Source organism: Myotis yumanensis, unplaced genomic scaffold (assembly GCF_028538775.1).
Source record: "Myotis yumanensis isolate MYYU_CA2020_CCGP unplaced genomic scaffold, mMyoYum1.0.hap1 SCAF_3, whole genome shotgun sequence".
NCBI classification, from domain to species: domain Eukaryota; kingdom Metazoa; phylum Chordata; class Mammalia; order Chiroptera; family Vespertilionidae; genus Myotis; species Myotis yumanensis.
Genome location: NW_027223754.1, coordinates 200,354,421 through 200,372,746, shown reverse-complemented (window position 1 = coordinate 200,372,746; position 18,326 = coordinate 200,354,421). Strand labels below are relative to the sequence as shown.

The following is an 18,326-nucleotide window of genomic DNA, read 5'->3' as shown; positions in this document are numbered from 1 at the left end:
TAGGTTTGGGGCATGCTACTGCCAGCTGCTGCTTGCTTGAGAGATTTCAGCAAAGTCTGAAGCCTGAGTAAAACCCTCATTGTAAAAGCAAAGAAGCTGAGGCATGGACTTGACCAAAGGTACACAGCTAATCAGTGGTGGAATCCATTTGTTTTGAATCTCAAATCTGGGACTTTTTTGGGGGGAGGGGCAGATGCTTGGTCATTCCATCAAATAATTGTGGGAGGGGAGAGGGTGGATTTTTAGAAAACTCTAGTATTGGCTTGTTTTCTCTCAGTCCATTACCCCCTCCTGGGTAAATATTAGGCAGCCACTCAAGGCCTTGATGCCACTGATTTTTCAGATCCTTCCTGAACCTCTGAGTTTGCAATGTTCTTTTATATTTGTTGCTCCTATTGGCAATAAATGCCTCATCTCAGTTTCTTGATCTGAAAAAAAAGGGGGGAATGACATATTCCTGCCCACTTGAAAGAATCCACTCTCCAACAGCCACCAACTTACTCCTAGCCCATCCCTTATTTTCTTAGGAGGCTGATCTCTGCCTACCCTTATTTATTTTCTGTCTTCTCCACCCCTTCTAGAAGGGCAGCGTGGTGGGGGAGGCAGCGTCCTCTGTTCACTGACTGTATCATTCACTGTTGTATCCCCAATACCTACTGGAATGCAGTACAGATCCTCAATAATTATTTGTGGTCACATACTTTTTCTTTATTATTATTTTAAATATAATTTTATTGATTTCAGAGAGGAGGAAGAGAGAGAAACATCAATGATGAGAGAATCATTGATCAGCTTCCTCCTGCATGCCCCTTACTGGGGATCAAATCTGCAACCTGGGCATGTGCTCTGGACCGAAATCGAACCTGGGACCCTTCAGTCCGAAAGCAGACACTCTATCCACTGAGCCAAACCAGCTAGGGCTATTTATTTATTTATTTTAATTGAATTTATTGGAGTGACATTGGTTAATGAAATTATATAGATTTCTAGTGTACGATTCTATAGTATATCATCTGTATACTGCATTGTGTGCTTACCACCCCAAGTCAAGTCTGCTTCCATTACCATTTATGCCCCCTTTATTATCTTCTACCTCCTCTCACCCCCATTTTCCTCTGGTAATCATCATACTGTTATCTCTGTCTATTAGTTTTTTTACTTAATCCCTTCACCTTTTTCATCCAGCTCTGTAATTCCCCTCCCCTCTTACAGGTGGCAATCTGTTCTCTGAGTCTGTTTTTAGTTTGTTAGTTTATGTTGTTCATTAGATTCCACACAGCAATGAAATTATATGGTACTTGTCTTCCTCTGACTAGCTTATTTCACTTGGCAGCATGAAGAAAGTAGAACTGTTTTATGATCCAGCAATCCCACTTCTGGGAATATATCCAAAGAAACCTGAAACACTAACTCAAAAGAACATATGCTCCCCTATGCTCATTGCAACATTATTTACAATAGCCAAGATTTGGAAGCACTCCAGGTGCCCATCAGTAGATGAGTGGGTAAAAAAGCTGTGGTACATTTACACAATGGAATACTACTCGGCTATTATAATGAGGGAAGTCTTGCCCTAGCAGGTTGGGCTCAGTGTATAGAGCGCCACCCTGTAGACTAAAGGGTCCTGGGTTCAATTCCAGTTTAGGGCACATACCCAGGTTGCGGGCTTGATCCCCAATAGGAGGGCATGCAGGAGGCAGCCAATCGATGATTCTCTGTCATCATTGATGTTTCTATCTCTCTCTCCCTCTCCCTTCCTCTCTGAAATCAGTAAAAATATATTTTAAAAAAGAAAATGAAGAAAGTCTTACCCTTTACAACAGCATGGATGGACTTGGGGAGTATTATGCTGAGTGACACACTTTGAAATGCTACCTTCCATTTACTAAGTATTTAACTATATGGCAAGAACTGTACTAACTGTTTAATGCATTACCTCATTACTCTTATTACGCATATTCTTGAAACACCCTGGCAAGGGGGCTCTGCCATCCTCTTGGGGCAAAGTTAGGTAAATACCTTCAGGACACGTGGCTGGATTTCAATCCAGTTCTCTCTCTCTCTTACCTTTGCTCTTTAGCAACTGGGCTCAGCGTTCCCAGTGTGCTCTTGTATGTAGTTTTCTGAAGTCAAAGCCCAGAAAGGCAGTTTGTTCAGTGGTGATTAGAAAAGATTTTTTAAAAAAATGTCAATTAGGGATCCTGACTCTGCTTCTGTGAGCAGAGGGCGGGACAAAGGGTTATTTCTTATAATTGTATCATTAGAATCATCAGTGGTCACAGGCTTACTCCAATGCAGAGAACCTGCTCCCCTTGCTTCTGAGAGTCCTGGAAAAGCCAAATCTGACTAATCACCAGCTCACATGTGGCCCTTTGCTCCTCCCTGGCAGGTTCCTCCACCCAGGGCAGGCAGCCAAGTCTGGCCTCCTCACACCCTCAAGCCCCCGGCGTGGCCTAGAGCTCTCTGCGTCAGAACACACCCCCTGGGGGCGGTACTGTGGCTGGAGCGCTGCAGGAGACACCTTTGCAAACCGCCCTCTTCTCCCTGATGTCAGGTTAAAAACCTCAGCACCACGTGTTGCTGACAAACCTGCCTGTGACTGACAGCCTAGAACCAGAGACCTCACTTGCCGGAGCCAGCATGTCAGCTGTGGTCCTGGAGAACCGAAGAGGCCTGACCAGGAAACTCTCAGACTTTGGCCAGGTGAGCCTCAGCCTCGCAGGGAGGGGGATGCTGGTGTCTCTTACTTCCATAAGCTCACCGCGATGTCTGTTTCCATTTGAAGATGATGAAATTGTCCAGGAAGCCATCAGATAACATAGGTCCTCAACAATTGTTTCCCGGGCAGGACATCAGCCCTGCGTGGCTTTCAGGGGGAAAGAGCACTACTTTAGGAGTTAGGGGTCTGGCTTTTAGTAGCCACCAACTAGCTGTGTGTCTTTATTTATTTATTTATTTATTTTAATATATTTTATTGATTTTCTACAGAGGAAGGGAGAGGGATAGAGAGTTAGAAACATCGATGAGAGAGAAACATCGATCAGCTGCCTCCTGCACACCCCTACTGGGGATGTGCCCGCAACCACTGTACATGCCCTTGACCTGAATTGAACCTAGGACCTCTTGGTCCGCAGGCCGACGCTCTATCCACTGAGCCAAACCAGTTGGGGCTAGCTGTGTGTCTTTAGACAGGTCACCCTCCCTTTCTGTTGCCTGCTTTTTCTTCTGTACATTGAAGGGGCTGGTCCTTAACGGTCTGGAATGGGAGATGGGGTCCTTCTCCATCTGCTCTTCTGTGATGTTTATAAAATGCTCACAACCATCTATTGAAGTGGCAAAATTGTGAGAAATTGCATCCTTTTTTTTTTTATCTTTGTGAGAAAATGGGGCATGAAGAAAGTCTCAGACTTACTCAGATCTGGGGAAGGAGAAAATTAAACAGAGAGGAAAGTGAACGAGTTAGCCTTGGACTTGGAATGTGGGAGAGCCCTAAACGTGATTTGGGGATAAGGTGTTGTCTGATTCTCTGGGATTTGCTGACTTTCTCTTGAGGTGAACAATTGCATTCTTTTATGACTTACCACACTCCTGGACTCTCTGGTTCAGAACTAAAGCCCAGCTCAGGGAGCAAACCTGACTCTGCAGACACCTTTCGTCAACAGGGTTAGTGAGAACCATCTAGAGAACAGGAAGGTGGAGGGGAGGGGATGAGTGGCTGATGTTTTAGGATAACCAGAGGAGCTGTAGAACTTTTCACTCACGTTTGTTTTGAGTTCTGAGTGGAAGACTTCCTTTGAAAATGTATGCGATGCTTGGAAGACAGGAGAGCTTGGGATTGAAGAGGGATGGTGTGGGAGTCAGACAGGTCCCAGAATAGATCCTGACTTGTCATCCTTTAGTTTCTGTGTTTCTGGCCACAGACCTCCACAATCATGAGAAGAAGTTAGGGGCAGCGACCTGGAGAGTAAAGCTTTGTTTATAAAGCACTGAGAATAAGATTGAGACCCACAGATCATCACTCTTAATGACTAGAGGTAAAGAGCAGGGTTTAGAACATGCCCTGGTACCCCCTGCACATTGAAAGCAGGGTATTTAACTTTGCAGAGCCTCACCTTTATTCATTTGAAAAATTTGAATAAAAGTACCCACATCCTAGGGTTGGTGTGAGGATGAAATGAAATAATGTCTATAAAGCTCTTAGCACAGTTCCTGAAACATAGGAAAGTGCCAGTGGTGTATAGCTGGAATGGGCTTAATTGTTCAACAAAATGTGTCTGGAACATTGGCAGGAGGGACCATCACTGAGTCAGATATAGTGACTGGTATAACTTTGTCAGGGAGCAATGCTGAGCATGAAGTCAGGAGACCTGGGATCTCATCTTTGGGTTAGTGAAGCTATGTATTGGGAAAGCAATGTAATTGGGGTGGGAAGAGGCCCAGTTCTGTGACTGTGAAATTGGGGAGGAGGAGTGTTTGAACTGGAATAGACTTAAGGATTTCATCCAAGTCTGTGAAAAAGATACAGTTTATGCCTTCGTGAAGCTATCAGCTCAGATAAAGACCATAAACTGGACGTAATTCTGACATAAGGTTGGAAGGCATACGGTATGGCAAGCACTCCACACATGCAACAAGCAGAACAGTTCTGCAAGAGACGTTGACTCACTTGTTCACCCAACAAAGACTTATTGAGCACCTACCATGTGTCAGGCACAACAGAGCTTCTATCCTGGAGAAACTTACATTGTACTGTAGGAGACAGACAATAAAAAAGTTAACCAAATGAACATATGATTTCTTGCAGAGATAAGTGCTGTGAAGAAAAATAGTGCAGGGAATGGAATAGAAGATGAAGGGAACTCAGAAATCACAACTAAGAATGGTGAAGCCAGTGTTCAAAACCAGATTTGACTCCGAGCCTTCCCTCTCCCCTGCAAGCTCCTCTACCTCACTGCTTTCTCCTATAGAGAAATGCTGGAATATAGAGGTATAGTGTGTACATGGCAGGATGCTTGCATCTTTCTTTCAGTTGTCTTACACGGTAGATACATGTGTGTTTAACCACTCAGGCAATTATGCACCTCTTACTATGGCCCCTCAAAAGCACTAAGAATGAAAAGCAATGCCCCTGGAATATCCTTGCCAAAGAGTATTATTGCTTGTAATTTGGAAAAGTGTTCTTTTTCCCATATACAATGAATGTATTTGTTAGACACAACCCAACACAATATATTTCTATTGTTAAATGTATTGCTCAATGATCAAAATACTTTTCTTTCTGGTTCCTAGTAAAGTTCTTTCTCCCAGCCCTATTTCTTCCTATTTAGTTTCTGAGCTTCTCTTGTCTGCTTTTACCCATCCTGGAGGTACCTTTGTTTCTAAGTCAACTCACATGTCTATTGGAAAAAAATAAGGGTTGGATTATGAGCCAATAAAAACATATTCTGGAAGAAATTTGGCCAAGGTCCCATGCTGGGTCAATGTAGCAATGTTGAAATTAGTATCTACCCAAGACCACACCATTTCACAAACTTTCGTGAGCTTCCTTTCATTTAAAGTCTCTCAGGCTTTGAAAAGAGGAGCTGTAATCCCAGTTGAGTCTGCCATTAGGAGGCAGAATAAGAACTTTGGAGTTGTTGGCTCCGAGTTCAAGTCCAGACTTTGCTACTTATGAGCTGGGTGTCTTGGACAAGCCACTTAACCTTGCTGAGTTTATTTCCTCATTTGCAAAACTACTTCATGGGGCTACTGTGGAAACATGTAAACTCTTAGAATAAGTGCTAGTTGCTGCCAATGATGAAGCTTATTAACTGTGAAAAGTACCAAGAATGGCTCCTGGTCCACAGTGGGAACTCAGTCAATATTAATTTTACTAACACTAAAGAGTAGCGACTTATTGTATGGCAAATGTAAATTTGCAGACACATTTGAGAAAAGTCATAAATTTTTAGAAAAATAGGCTGTATATTTTAATCAGTGATTTTATTTTATTTTATTATTTCTTTTTAAATATATTTTATTGATTTTTTACAGAGAGGAAGGGAGAGAGATAGAGAGCCAGAAACATCGATGAGAGAGAAACATCGACCAGCTGCCTCCTGCACATCTCCCACTGGGGATGTGCCCGCAACCAAGTCACATGCCCTTGCCCGGAATCGAACCTGTGACCTTTCAGTCCACAGGCCGACGCTCTATCCGCTGAGCCAAACCGGTTTCGGCTTATCAGTGATTTTAAAATATTTCATGGTTAAGTATCAATCTGCGATGCTTTTGAAAATGCAGATTCTAAGATCCTGCCCAAGATATCCTGATTTGATTGGTTTGGGAGGGGCCCAGGGATCTGCATTTGAATAAGGAATCACCAGGTAATTCTGGAGTGGAGATCCAAGGAACACTCACTGAGAAGCCCTGATTTAGAAATTGTGTGGGGAGAATGGAGAAAGTAAAAGAGGCACAGGAACAGGTGAGGAGTGGTATTGAGTAACTGGTGATTAGATCAGAGAGGAGCTCTTTGTAAGAAACCTAGGTCTTAAGATGGACCTTATGCTCATGGCAGAGTTAATTGCATAGAATGACTGATAATTAGGATCCAGAGTTCTCGACCTGGGACCACTACCTGTGTGACCTCAGGTGAGTCACTTCCTTTAGCCCATAGTTTCTCTATCTGAAAAATGAGGGCTTGAGCTAGATGAACTCCAAAGCCAAGTGTAGCTCTGTGAGTCAAAATTCAAGTTCCACATGGGCATCAGAAGCCAAAGCAATGCACAGAACGAAGAGGGATTGTTTCTAAGAGAATCGAGACCCAAGAGGGCTTTTGGGGAAGGGTTAGCTGTTTGAAAGAGGGAGAGAGAGGAGTGCAGTGGATTTACCCCAATGAGGAGTTGAAAGGGCAAGGAGGAAACCAGTTGGATGGTGGGGAGGTTCTTGTGGGTGAGCCTTAGGAGGCCCTTGACTCTCAGAAGGAAGTATTTTATCCCACTGGCCATAAGGGGGCTCTAAAGAACTGAGTAGGAAAAGGACATGAGCAAAATTATTTGGGTTGGATCTATGAGGATCACTGAGAGCTAGATTAGAGTGCTGGCCGTAGGAACAAAAGAAGGACCTGGCCCTGAGAGCTATGTCTGCAGAAGGTCAGATTGGTCTTGGTGGTTGGCTGAACATGCACAGGAGTGGGAAGGGGATGGTGATAGAATTTTGAGCACGGTACATACATGTCTGAATTGAGAGGTGACATCTGTGGAGATGTATCAGTAATATGTCCCTTTTCTTGGAGGCCAACAGGATAAGAGAATGTTGCCAAGGAAACTAGAAACAGGGACATCCTTTGTCATTTCAAGGAAATCAGAAAGGACTAAGGGCTCAGTGTTCTCTGGTGGGAAGAAGACTGCTGTCAGAAACTCATCTGCATATCTTTGGCAGGGCTTAGAGGAGGGAGAATGTGGGATAGAGTCTGCTGTAAATCCTGATTCATAGATAGTATTCTGGGTTACATAACAATGGGTAAATTACTTAATTTCTCTAAGCCTTAATTTTGTCCTCAGTAAAAGGAGGCACTTGGAAATTAATAAACCTACCTTCTAGATCAAGCATGTCAAACCCAAAGACTAACACGGGCCAAATAAACAAGGTTTATGTTTACGTGGGCCGCAAAAAAACAAAAGCTTCAACTTTCATAGAACATAGGTTTATTTCGATAGAGACATGCTGAATACAAAGGGCTGAAATAAATGAGTAATAGTTAACATAAAATAATAGAACATTTTAATAAAAATTAATATTTTTTCTGGAACATTAACTTACCAGAAACTGAATAACTGCATAAATTAATAAGCGCAATGCAAATAAACCTATTTTTCTTGTTCTCTGAAAGTAAAATATTTCCTGTTGTGCACACCAAACAAGTCAGCCCAAGACTAATGATGTGACAATCAGCTGCTAAAATATATGCTGCTAGTATTAGTAGAAAGAAATGGTGCGCCTGCGCATAAGACAGGTAATAGAAATGAATGCAACATGATTATAGTAATCAGTCATTAGAGAACATTGTAGTTTGTTATTAATAATTATGTATAACAAAATATTGTAAAAATTAAGTTACAAAATTTTTATTAAAATGTTTCTTACATACCGTTATATTGACTGGGCTGCAAAAATATTCGTTGTGGGCCACATGTGACCCGAGGACCGTGAGTTTGACATGCTTGTTCTAGATTGTTACAAGAATTAAATGAGATCATCCAAATGCCTGTGACATTATAGGATCTTAATAAATGATGGATTAAAAATTTTTAAGAAAGACTACATTATGCTCCATATAAAGATATATAACAGTTCAGTCTTCTAATTCATTTGAAACTCCTAATCACACTTGCTCTGTTTCAGATAAGGTTCTGGGGAAATCTATTTTCTGAATTAAAAGAAGTTTGTCCTAAGGGTCATTGGTGTTTATGCAGGGCTTATTACACCAAGTCATTGATAGACCCTGTCCAATTGAGATAATGTAACATCCATTCCACTAATTTCTTTAATCTGCTTATAAGAGAGTAATTTTCTGTACATTTTTTCCTAGTTTTAGGTACATGCTATGTATTTGTGGGCACATATGGAAGTTTATATATTATTATAAAACTAATGTAAAAAATTTCAGCACTTTCTGGACTGCCAATCCTAATCCCACCCTAATCTGCTGTCACATGCATGTAGAAAGTGCTAGATCCTTGACATGCTTTGCTGTTTTGTTTAAGACATCCACCTTCCAGTGGGTTATTTGTGTACTTTTATGTATCTGGTAACTTTTTCTATAGTTGTATATCGAAGATCCCAGTATACAAGAACAAGTTAATGCTTCCCTGAGAGCTTTGCCAAAGGCCAAGAAGTCATTCTCATGTATTTAAAATATTATCATCATTTTTATAGACTCCTCTTAATATTCTATTTGAACTACTTTATCTTTTCTTTTTTCATCATCTGAACACTATTTAGACAGGGCTTGTTATTAGCATAATTTTACAGATGAAGAAACTATGAAGGCTAAATGATTTGCCCAAAGTAGTTCAGCTGAGAGAATCCTAACCCACATCTTCAGACTCAAAATTCTGTGTGTTCTGTTTTTAGGATTTTCCACCCTATATATTTTTCAATGTTTTCCTGGGACACTTTTTGAACCAGCTCTAAGGATTTATTTTTTTAATTTATTTTTTTTTTTTAGTTATTTGGTTTGTTGTGTGTCTATTCAACCAAATTTTGAGTTTCTTCATCTTTGAATCTCTGAGCCCTATTACCTGGCACTTGGCTGGTGCTCATTAAAATGTACTGGATCTACAGGGTGACTGGTGACACCAGTGAATAACTGAAGCTTCTAAAGTTGAAATCTGACCTAGGAGTATTATTGAAAATGTCACTGACCTTGATTTATTTCCCACCACACTATATACTTCTCTATAGAATCTATATATTCCAAGGTTTAACTAGATAAAAGAGTTCCTGATGGTCTCCTCCCTGGAGGTTTCACAGAAATGAGTTGCTAAGCCATGGAAAACATTTTAACCAAGTATGTTTAATTCTGTAGGAAACAAGCTATATTGAAAACAACTCCAATGAAAGTGATGCCGTATCACTGATTTTCTCACTCAAAGAAGAAGTTGGCGCACTGGCCAAAGTCTTGCGCTTATTTGAGGTAAGAGCATTATTCATTTCTGCCTGGGATAGTGGTGTAGCTGACTTCTGTGTAATTTTCTAGTTGGGTGCAGTGAACATAGGATAGAATCTGGCAGACTTGCTTTTCAGCTTAGGCTTTTGCATTAACCAACTGTGTGACTTCAATTAAGTTGTTCTTCTCTCTGAGCCTCAGTTTCTGTATTCATAGTCAGAATCATTCAGAATCCTGGTGGCACATCAAGGAAACCAGCCCTGGCCTCAGACTTCTTTTTATCAAACTTTTCTTGAATTAATTACCATCTTCTCAATGTCTTTGCTTTTTTTAAATAATTTTTTAAATATATTTTGTTGATTTTTTACAGAGAGGAAGGGAGAGAGATAGAGAGTTAGAAACATCGATGAGAGAGAAACATCGATCAGCTGCCTCCTGCACACCCCCTACTGGGGATGTGCCTGCAACCAAGGTACATGCCCTTGACCGGAATCGAACCTGGGACCCTTCAGTCCGCAGGCCGACGCTCTATCCACTGAGCCAAACCAGTTAGAGCTCAATGTTTTTGCTTTTAACAGTAGCACTTGTTTGCCTTCAGGGTATACATTTCTCTCTGGCCCTGAGGATGGTTTCTTCAGGCAGGGAACCTTGGCTTAGTCATCTTATATCCTCTACACACCCAAATTTTAATATATTAAGTGATTCATTAAGAATGAAATTAAATTTAAATATAAGCAAAGGAAATCAGACTTTTCTTTTACTCTTTGCCCTGGATTTTAAGAAGGAATATTTTTGAACCAATTAAGTTTTACCCTGAGTTCTTTAATAAAATGAAATCTGGTGATTGAATACATAAATAAATGGAGAAGAGACAAAACTCCCATGGAGAAGAATTCCAAATAATTTAAGTAGATATTCTACTCAGAGACAAAAACCAACGCCCCCCCCCCCCCCTTCTTCAGTGTGGGTGGCACAGAGTGACTTTCTTCCATCGAAAATAATATGAGATGAGGGAAGAGTAACTTTTCTGTGGAGAATCCAACAAGGAGTAGCTCAGCCAGGTGATCAAGGTCAAAATCAATAGTGACAAGTCATATGGATAATGATGAGAATGGCACTTTGCCTCTGCAGTCTTCCTCCCCCAAACCCATAACCACAGTCTAACCATGAGAAAAACATCTGAGAAATTTTAGTTAAGGAACAATATATAAAATACCTGATCCATAACTCCTTAAAACTCAAGGTCATAAAAAACAAGAAATACCTGAGAAATTGTTATAGCCAAGAGGAACCTTAAGGGACATACTGACTATATGTAATATAGTGATCTGAATGGGATCCTAGAACAGAAAAGAGACATTAGATATAAACTAAGGAAATTCAAATGCAGTAATATCTTTAGTTTATGACAGTGCACTAATATTGGTTTATTAATGTTTCACCACCAATATAAGATGTTAACAATAGGGAAACTGGGTGCAGAGTATGTTGGGATTTTCAGTAGTATTCTCTCAGTTTTCTGTCAATCTGGAATTTATCTAAAAATAGTTTATTAAAAAATTAAACTTGGCTATGCAAAAAGAGGGGTGGGATGGGAAATGTTGGTTCTCAAGCAATGGTTGGAGAAGAGAGGCAGGGTACTTTCTGAATGACAAACAGTTTATAAAAATAATGTATCTGTAAAATTCTCCTTTGTAATAATTTAGCCCTTGTATTATTCAGTCAATCAAATCAGCATTTTCCCCTTGAGAGGTCAGGCAGTAGAGTTAATAAATTAAATAATAGTAAATTAATAGGATATTTTCAACTTAATAAATAAACCACAAGTAACTAAATTACCCAGACTGGATGAAATGTACCCAAGGAGTGTGTGTGTGTGTGTGTGTGTGTGTGTGTGTGTGTGTGTACTCTGGGTAAACTTTTTAAAATTAAATTCATTGGGTGACATCGGTTACTAACATTACATAAGCCTCAAATATGCTATTCCACAATACATCGTCTGTGCATTGCATTGTGTGCTCACCATTTGGGTGAACTTTTTAAAGCATTATCCCCAAATTTTAATTGCCCTGGTCAAGAAGTGATGTTATTAGACCCATTTATAGAGGAGGTCACAGAGGTTACTGTCCTGGGTGATTAGTAAAAGGGTTGGTGTTAGTATGTATTGATTTTTTTCCCAGATGTATTTCAGAAACTGCCCTAAACATTGTATAAGCCAGCATACCTTCTGCTTCTCCTTACCAGCCTGGCAAAATGCAGAGTTAAGTTATAATTATTCAAAGTGCCAAGGCCAGGAGGAAAATCTCATTCTAGCGGGTGTGGAACCACATTAGGTGGTAAGCCAGGCTTGATTTGGTCCTCATTCAACTTGGTGAAGAAGGTATTACTCCATTTTATGAATGAGGAAACTGACATTCTGTGAGGCGACCACACAGCTAAAGTGTGGTAGAGATGGAGCTGAGCTCAGGTTCCGAGGCCCACAACCTCTCTCTGAACTGCCAAATACAGCTCTCCCTGTACATCTGAAGCATCTATGGAATTTTTCAAATGTGTAAATATTCTGGCCCCATCCTCCTATTCTCTGGGAGCAGGAGGATCTGTTACAGGTATTCTTCCTTTCTTTTTTTCCAAATTGAAAAATGTGTCAAAATACAAGAAAAATAATTGTTCATAATTCCACCATCCACAATAAACCACGGTCAGCATGTGGACATATTCACTTTCATTTTTTTCTCATGTATGATTATGGTTTCCAAAATTACAAATTGACATATTGTTCTTTAAAAATAGAGAACATTCAAGATATAGCTATAGTTCTTTCTACAGTTCCTCAATTGTGCCATCCTGCAAATGTCCAGGCCACAGCATTATAATTATATTTTTAAAATATGTTTTTATTGATCTTTAGAGAGAGAGAAAGGGGAAGGGAAAGGGAGACAGAAACATTGATGAGAGAGGGACATCATCAATTGGCTGCCTCCTGCACTCCCCGCACTAGGGAATAAGCCCGCAACCCGGGCATGTGCCCTGACCAGGAATCGAATTGGTGACTTCTTGGTTCCTGGGTTGACACAACCACTGAGCCACAACGGCTGGCCTAGGCAACATTCTTATCAGTTTAGTATATTTCCTTCCAGTCCTTTAAAAAGTTTTATTGATATTGACAGGTCCCATGCTTTGCACATTGTTCTGCAACCTCTTTGTGTCAGTTCAGTCGAGTGGTCAAGGGCGTGGACTCTGGGAGACCGTGCTGTGGCTTTGGGAGAGCTGTTCGATTTTCCTGTGCTTCAGTTCCTTATCTGTAAAATGGGAATAGGATACTGTCTGCTTTAAAGGGTAGTTGTGAGGATTAAATACTTAATGCCTGTAAAACCCTCAGAGCAGTTACATATTAAGTGTTCAGTAAGAATTGCTATATAGTTTTTTTCTGAATGCGATGTTTTTGAGATATAACCTTTAAGCTCTTAATATGTACTCCATGCGGTGGAAGCTTTCTTAGCCCCCATTCACCAGGAGCACATACGAGGCATCCTAGCTCCTCAAACAAAAAGCGAGGTCTGCAGGGGAGGGCAAACTTCTCCCAGCGTGCGAGGTTTCATTCCCTTCCTGAGAGCCCATCTTTTCCTTAGATGATTAGCACCAAAGCCACCATCCCATGAAGAGATGATGTTGCTTGCCAATGGGCCCGTGGCTTTGTAGACCTCAGCTAGTAACATCAGAGTGCAACACAACGCGTTTGATGTTTATAACAGAGACACACAGGTGCTGTGTTTGCATGTGCTGGGTGGGTGGTGGGAGCAAAGAAGCAAATGTTTTAGTGAATTGGGGCCACAAGACTAGGAATATACCAAAAACTGTACCTGCTAACCTACCAATGCCCCATTGTCCTCAGGGACTTGTTCTGCCAATTCTTTACGCATTTATTTTAAACATTTTCCCTAGCTCTCTATTTTTTTAGCCTCTACTACTTCATGTCCCATACCTTCTTAACAACAAAAAAAAGTCTCCTGCGAGACTTTACTGCAAGTGGTTAATGGGCTATAAAATTAGAAGCAGGCTCCTTGGGGAAGCTGCACAGAAGCGGTCTCTCCCTTCATTCCCCCCCACTAGCCCTCTGCTAATCACCGCACTGTGTATTCCCTAGGGAAGGGAACAAGCAAATCAGCAGATATGCAGAGCTCTTAAGTGACGGATATGCCCCATTAGCATCATGTAATTGATGGAGACACAGAGGCTCAGGCGAAGCAAGCTGCCCAGTGCTAGACACTGGGAGCTAAACATTGCTTCAGACTTCCCCCTCCTTTTTCACAGTAGACTGGTCTTTTGGAAACAAATGGGAAAGGCACAATCTATGTTGTCACATTCACTTCCTACACTCTATCTACCTCTGCCCAGACGACCCACAATTTCCCCTCATCAGATATTCAGTGGGCTCATACGCTCTCCTGTATGCATTCAGCTTATATATATGCATCTCCTGTTTCCAGACCCTATATAGGTGCTGTGGAGACTGGGATGAGCCAGACAGACATTCTCTGTCGCTATAGACCTTGGAAGAGGTCTGGGTTCCACAAGCTTCCTTAACCCAGACTTGAGATAGAGTTGGTCAGGGGAGGCTTCTTGCAGGCATAATGTTTAAGCTGAAACATGAAGGGGGGTGGGCCGGGAGAGGCAGAGGGAAGTAAATTCCAAAACAAAGAAACAAATGACTTGAAGTAAGAGAATAAACAGGGGATCTGGTCATAAAATCCTCAAATCCTTGGCCCTTTGCCCACCTCATATTCCTGGGGACAAAGGCCGGGTGGCAGGGGGCATCCAGACAGGCAATGTTTATTACTCTACAGTTTGGACTTTGAGGCCTGCCCGTGACCCCTGGGCCTGGTGAGCAGGACAGGATCGAGAGCAAATCACGAGGGTTGCTTTTACCCCACCCTGACCTTAGATCCAGGGCAGCCGTGAACAGGAAAATGCTTACGGGAAACATTTCTTCTTTAATAAAAATAAGAACTTTGAGTCCCACTGGAGGAGAAAAGTTTTTAGAATCCAGATGATTTTCATTTTATTTAAATCCCCAAATATAGGCAATGATATAAAGAACACCCATGTAACTCACTTCCTGCCTAAGAAATAAAACACTGTATGAATGACTAATGTCCTTGGGTATCCCTTCCTCCTGCAGTCCCTCCTGAGAGGTAGCTGTGAATTTAAATTTTATGCATATGATTCCCATGCATGTTTTATACTTTGTTCTATTTAGACAAGCATTAGTGCCGAAACCGGTTTGGCTCAGTGGATAGAGCGTCGGCCTGCGGACTGAAGGGTCCCAGGTTCGATTCCGGTCAAGGGCATGTACCTTGGTTGCAGGCACATCCCCAGTAGGGGGTGTGCAGGAGGCAGCTGATCGATGTTTCTCTCTCATCGATGTTTCTAACTCTCTATCTCTCTCCCTTCCTCTCTGTAAAAAATCAATAAAATCTATTTAAAAAAAAAGCATTAGTGATGCATGGCATTGTTTTGCAAGCTTTAATCTTTATAACATTGTAACTCTCCTGCGGCTCTCTTTCTTGAAGAGAGGGTGGTGAGCATTGTTTTGGAGATTTGCTCACACAGTTCTTGCTCATTCCTTTCCCCTCTATCTATTCTTTTGTGTGGTTATATTTATTCACTTCCTGTTGATGGATACCTAGGTGGCTTCCATGGTTTGTCCACACAAATGGTGCTGCACTAAACATTTCATGCAGGTCTGATGTCCTGTTTATTGAAGGGAAGAGCCTCAAATGGAAAACGGGTACTGTTTTTAGCTGCTGAACAGTTCAGAACTGGACACACTTGAGAAATAGCAACAGAGAGCTTACTTTTCTCACTTTTGTTATGAAGTTAGTTTAGACAGCGCTGTGGCCCATTGACAGCACACACATGATTGCTTTTCGGTGGCCTGGACTGGAACAGACCTCGGTGCCTTTTTGATCAGATCACTCTGGTGGCAAGAAAAGGTACAGAAAGAGGAATGTAAGAAAAAGAAAGGCCTTTTTTCTCTAAAACCTTGAGAAGATCCTGGATGAAGCTGCTACCCCAGGTCTCCCCAGGAAAGGGTCTCCTCCAAGTTGGACACAACCCCAATTACATGGAGGGGAGGGTGGAGAAGAAACAATCTAACAAAAAGGGTGAAGACTCAGGGAAGAAAAGGCCAAAAGATTTCAAGGGACACTTCCAAAGGAAGCAAGAGTAGAATCCCAAAAGATAGTCTCTGGGGTGTGAATCCTACTGAAAGTCCAGCATGAATCTGCTCAAGAGCTCTCCTCCAAGGTAGAGTGTGTGTGGGGTGGGGAGTGGGGGCTCCTTCTAGAAAGGAATTGTGTTTATATTTTTCTGAATGTTTTCGGTTTCCTGTTAATCCCAGTGGGTTGAATTTCTAGACTCTTGATCAATCGGGGCTGTTGTGGGCCTTCTCACAAGAAGAGACCAGTGAAATACATAAGAAGCCCTGCCTGCACCTCCATGCAATTTCTTCTCAATCTTTGTAACTATCATTTCTCACCCCAAATATTGTCAGAGCCTCTGGATTGTTCCTGCCCTTGCCCCATTACAGTCTATTCATAAAACAGTTGCCAGAATGTTCCTTTTAAAACGTGAGTCAAAGGATGTCTCCTCTTCCAGATTACCTCCCTTAGCTTCTTCCATCACTTGGAGTGAAAACCAAACTTCAGGTAATGGCCAAAAATGCCATACGTGGTCTATTCCCTGTTACTTCTCTTCCTCATTTCCTAGCGCCCTCACTCTTGCTCATTCTGCCCTAGTCAGCACTGGCCTCCTTGATGGCTCTCAGTCATATTGGACACTATCTTACCCCAGGGCCTTTGCAGTTACTGTTCCCTCATGCCTTGCTCCCTCACTGACTTCAGGTCGATGCTACATGTCACCTGTTTATTTTTTGAGGACTTCCTGACCACACTGTTTAAAATGGCACCTCCATGGTATCCCTCTTTTCTGCTTTATTTTCATCCATCCCATCTGAAGATGATTTTTAGTTATTTATGACAGTTATTATTTGTCTTTTCCTTCAAGAATGTCAGCTTCAGGAGGGCAGGGATTCTTCCTGCTCTGTTCCCTGTTGTACCCCAATGTTTGGCCCATGGACAGTATTTGACTGGATGAGCTATTGGAAGTTTCCATTTGTTTGCTTGAGACCAATGACGTGGGACATTCTTTGTGAATGTCTTTGATGTGACCTCTGAGATAGGCAGGGCATAACTTCACTTACGTGTACTCTAAGGCAGCAGCAGGTAGTGTGGTCCAAGAAGTTCTTGCTTCCAGTCTGGTCTCCTCTGAAAACATGCTCAGCTCTTCCTTCTCTTTTTTGAAACATGTTCTAGGGAAAAGAGCTGAGGAAAGAGCTGAAACAGAATATGTTTTGATGTCCAGGGAAATGTGTATCCTACCACGATGAGACAGGCAGAGTACTATGAGTTCTTACTGAATACCTATGAAGGCAGCCAACATAATACTTTCTCTCTTTCTAATTCTCACTAAGCTGTCAGGTAACATTATTATCTTTATTTCAAATATGATCAAACAAAAGCTTGATGCATTTCATTCTAGTCTTTTGTTGGCCTGGGCATCATTTTTTAAAAAAATTGTTAATTATCACATACCTGTATCCATCCTAAGTATTTTCCCAAGGGGTTGTCATTATAACCCTGTAAGAAATAAAGTGAATTTTTCATTATAAAAGTCAGAAACATTGTTTTAGAAAAGTTGAACTATGATAAAAATGAAAATAGAAAGAAGGAAACAAAATCATCTATAGGCCCATGATCTGAAGACTACCAATCATGCAATGGCCACTGACACTTTATTTTATATAAGATGTTGTTGTGACTTGCTTTTTAATAGTTGTGTCCTCTCTACTGAGTGATTACATTATAGTCTACCTACCCATTCCCCTATTATGGGAATTTAGTTAGTTTACACACTTAGGTAAAGTATGTCCCCATAAGTGAAGTCTCTAGAATAGCACAAACTGAATTTGGGGTACAAATTGTTTTATGGCTCTTCCCAGAGGCAGTGCTGTTGCCAGGGGTGTGGTGTGGGTGGTGAGTACTAACAGCCTATGATCAGCCTTCCAGCCCTTCCTCCCCCTAACTGCCCCGCCCCCCTCCCCACCTCTGTCCTCCTTAGTCAGCAGGTAAACTTGCCAGAGGTGTGGCCTGTCCTGGCTATTGGCATTGCTGTGTTCTCTGCTCTCCAAATGTCAGGGATTGGTTCTTTCTTCCTTTTGAAGTTTCAGCTTACGTAAATAGCCGGTGGAACTCACCCACTCTTTCTTTCTGAGCCAAGAAGGATGACAATATTCTTTTCTTTGTTTAGGAAGTTACCTCTGTTTGCTTAGAAAGCTTCAAAGCAGCCGAAACCGGTTTGGCTCAGTGGATAGAGAGTCAGCCTTCGGACTGAAAGGTCCCAGGTTCGATCCTGGTCAAGGGCATGTACCTGGGTTGCTGGCACATCCCCAGTGGGGGAGGCAGCTGATCAATGTTTCTAACTCTCTATCTCTCTCCCTTCCTCTCTGTAAAAAATCAATAAAAAAACATATATTTTTTTTTAAAAAAAAAGAAAGCTTCAAAGCAACTGCTATCTCTCTGGCCTTCCCTCCTCCACCTTCTCTCTCTCTGGTCCATGT

The 18,326-nt window shown here is 41.6% G+C and overlaps 1 protein-coding gene across 1 annotated transcript in view; it reads left to right on the top strand.

Annotated features, from left to right (window-relative positions):
- Positions 1 to 2,533: 2,533 nt before the first annotated feature.
- Positions 2,534 to 18,326, top strand: part of PAH (phenylalanine hydroxylase) — a 52,922-nt gene continuing 37,129 nt past the window's right edge. Inside the window, exons 1-2 of the mRNA XM_070410923.1 lie at positions 2,534 to 2,703; positions 9,569 to 9,676. Coding sequence (XP_070267024.1) covers positions 2,641 to 2,703; positions 9,569 to 9,676 — 171 coding nt within the window. The 5' untranslated portion in view covers positions 2,534 to 2,640. The remainder of the gene's footprint in view (positions 2,704 to 9,568; positions 9,677 to 18,326) is intronic.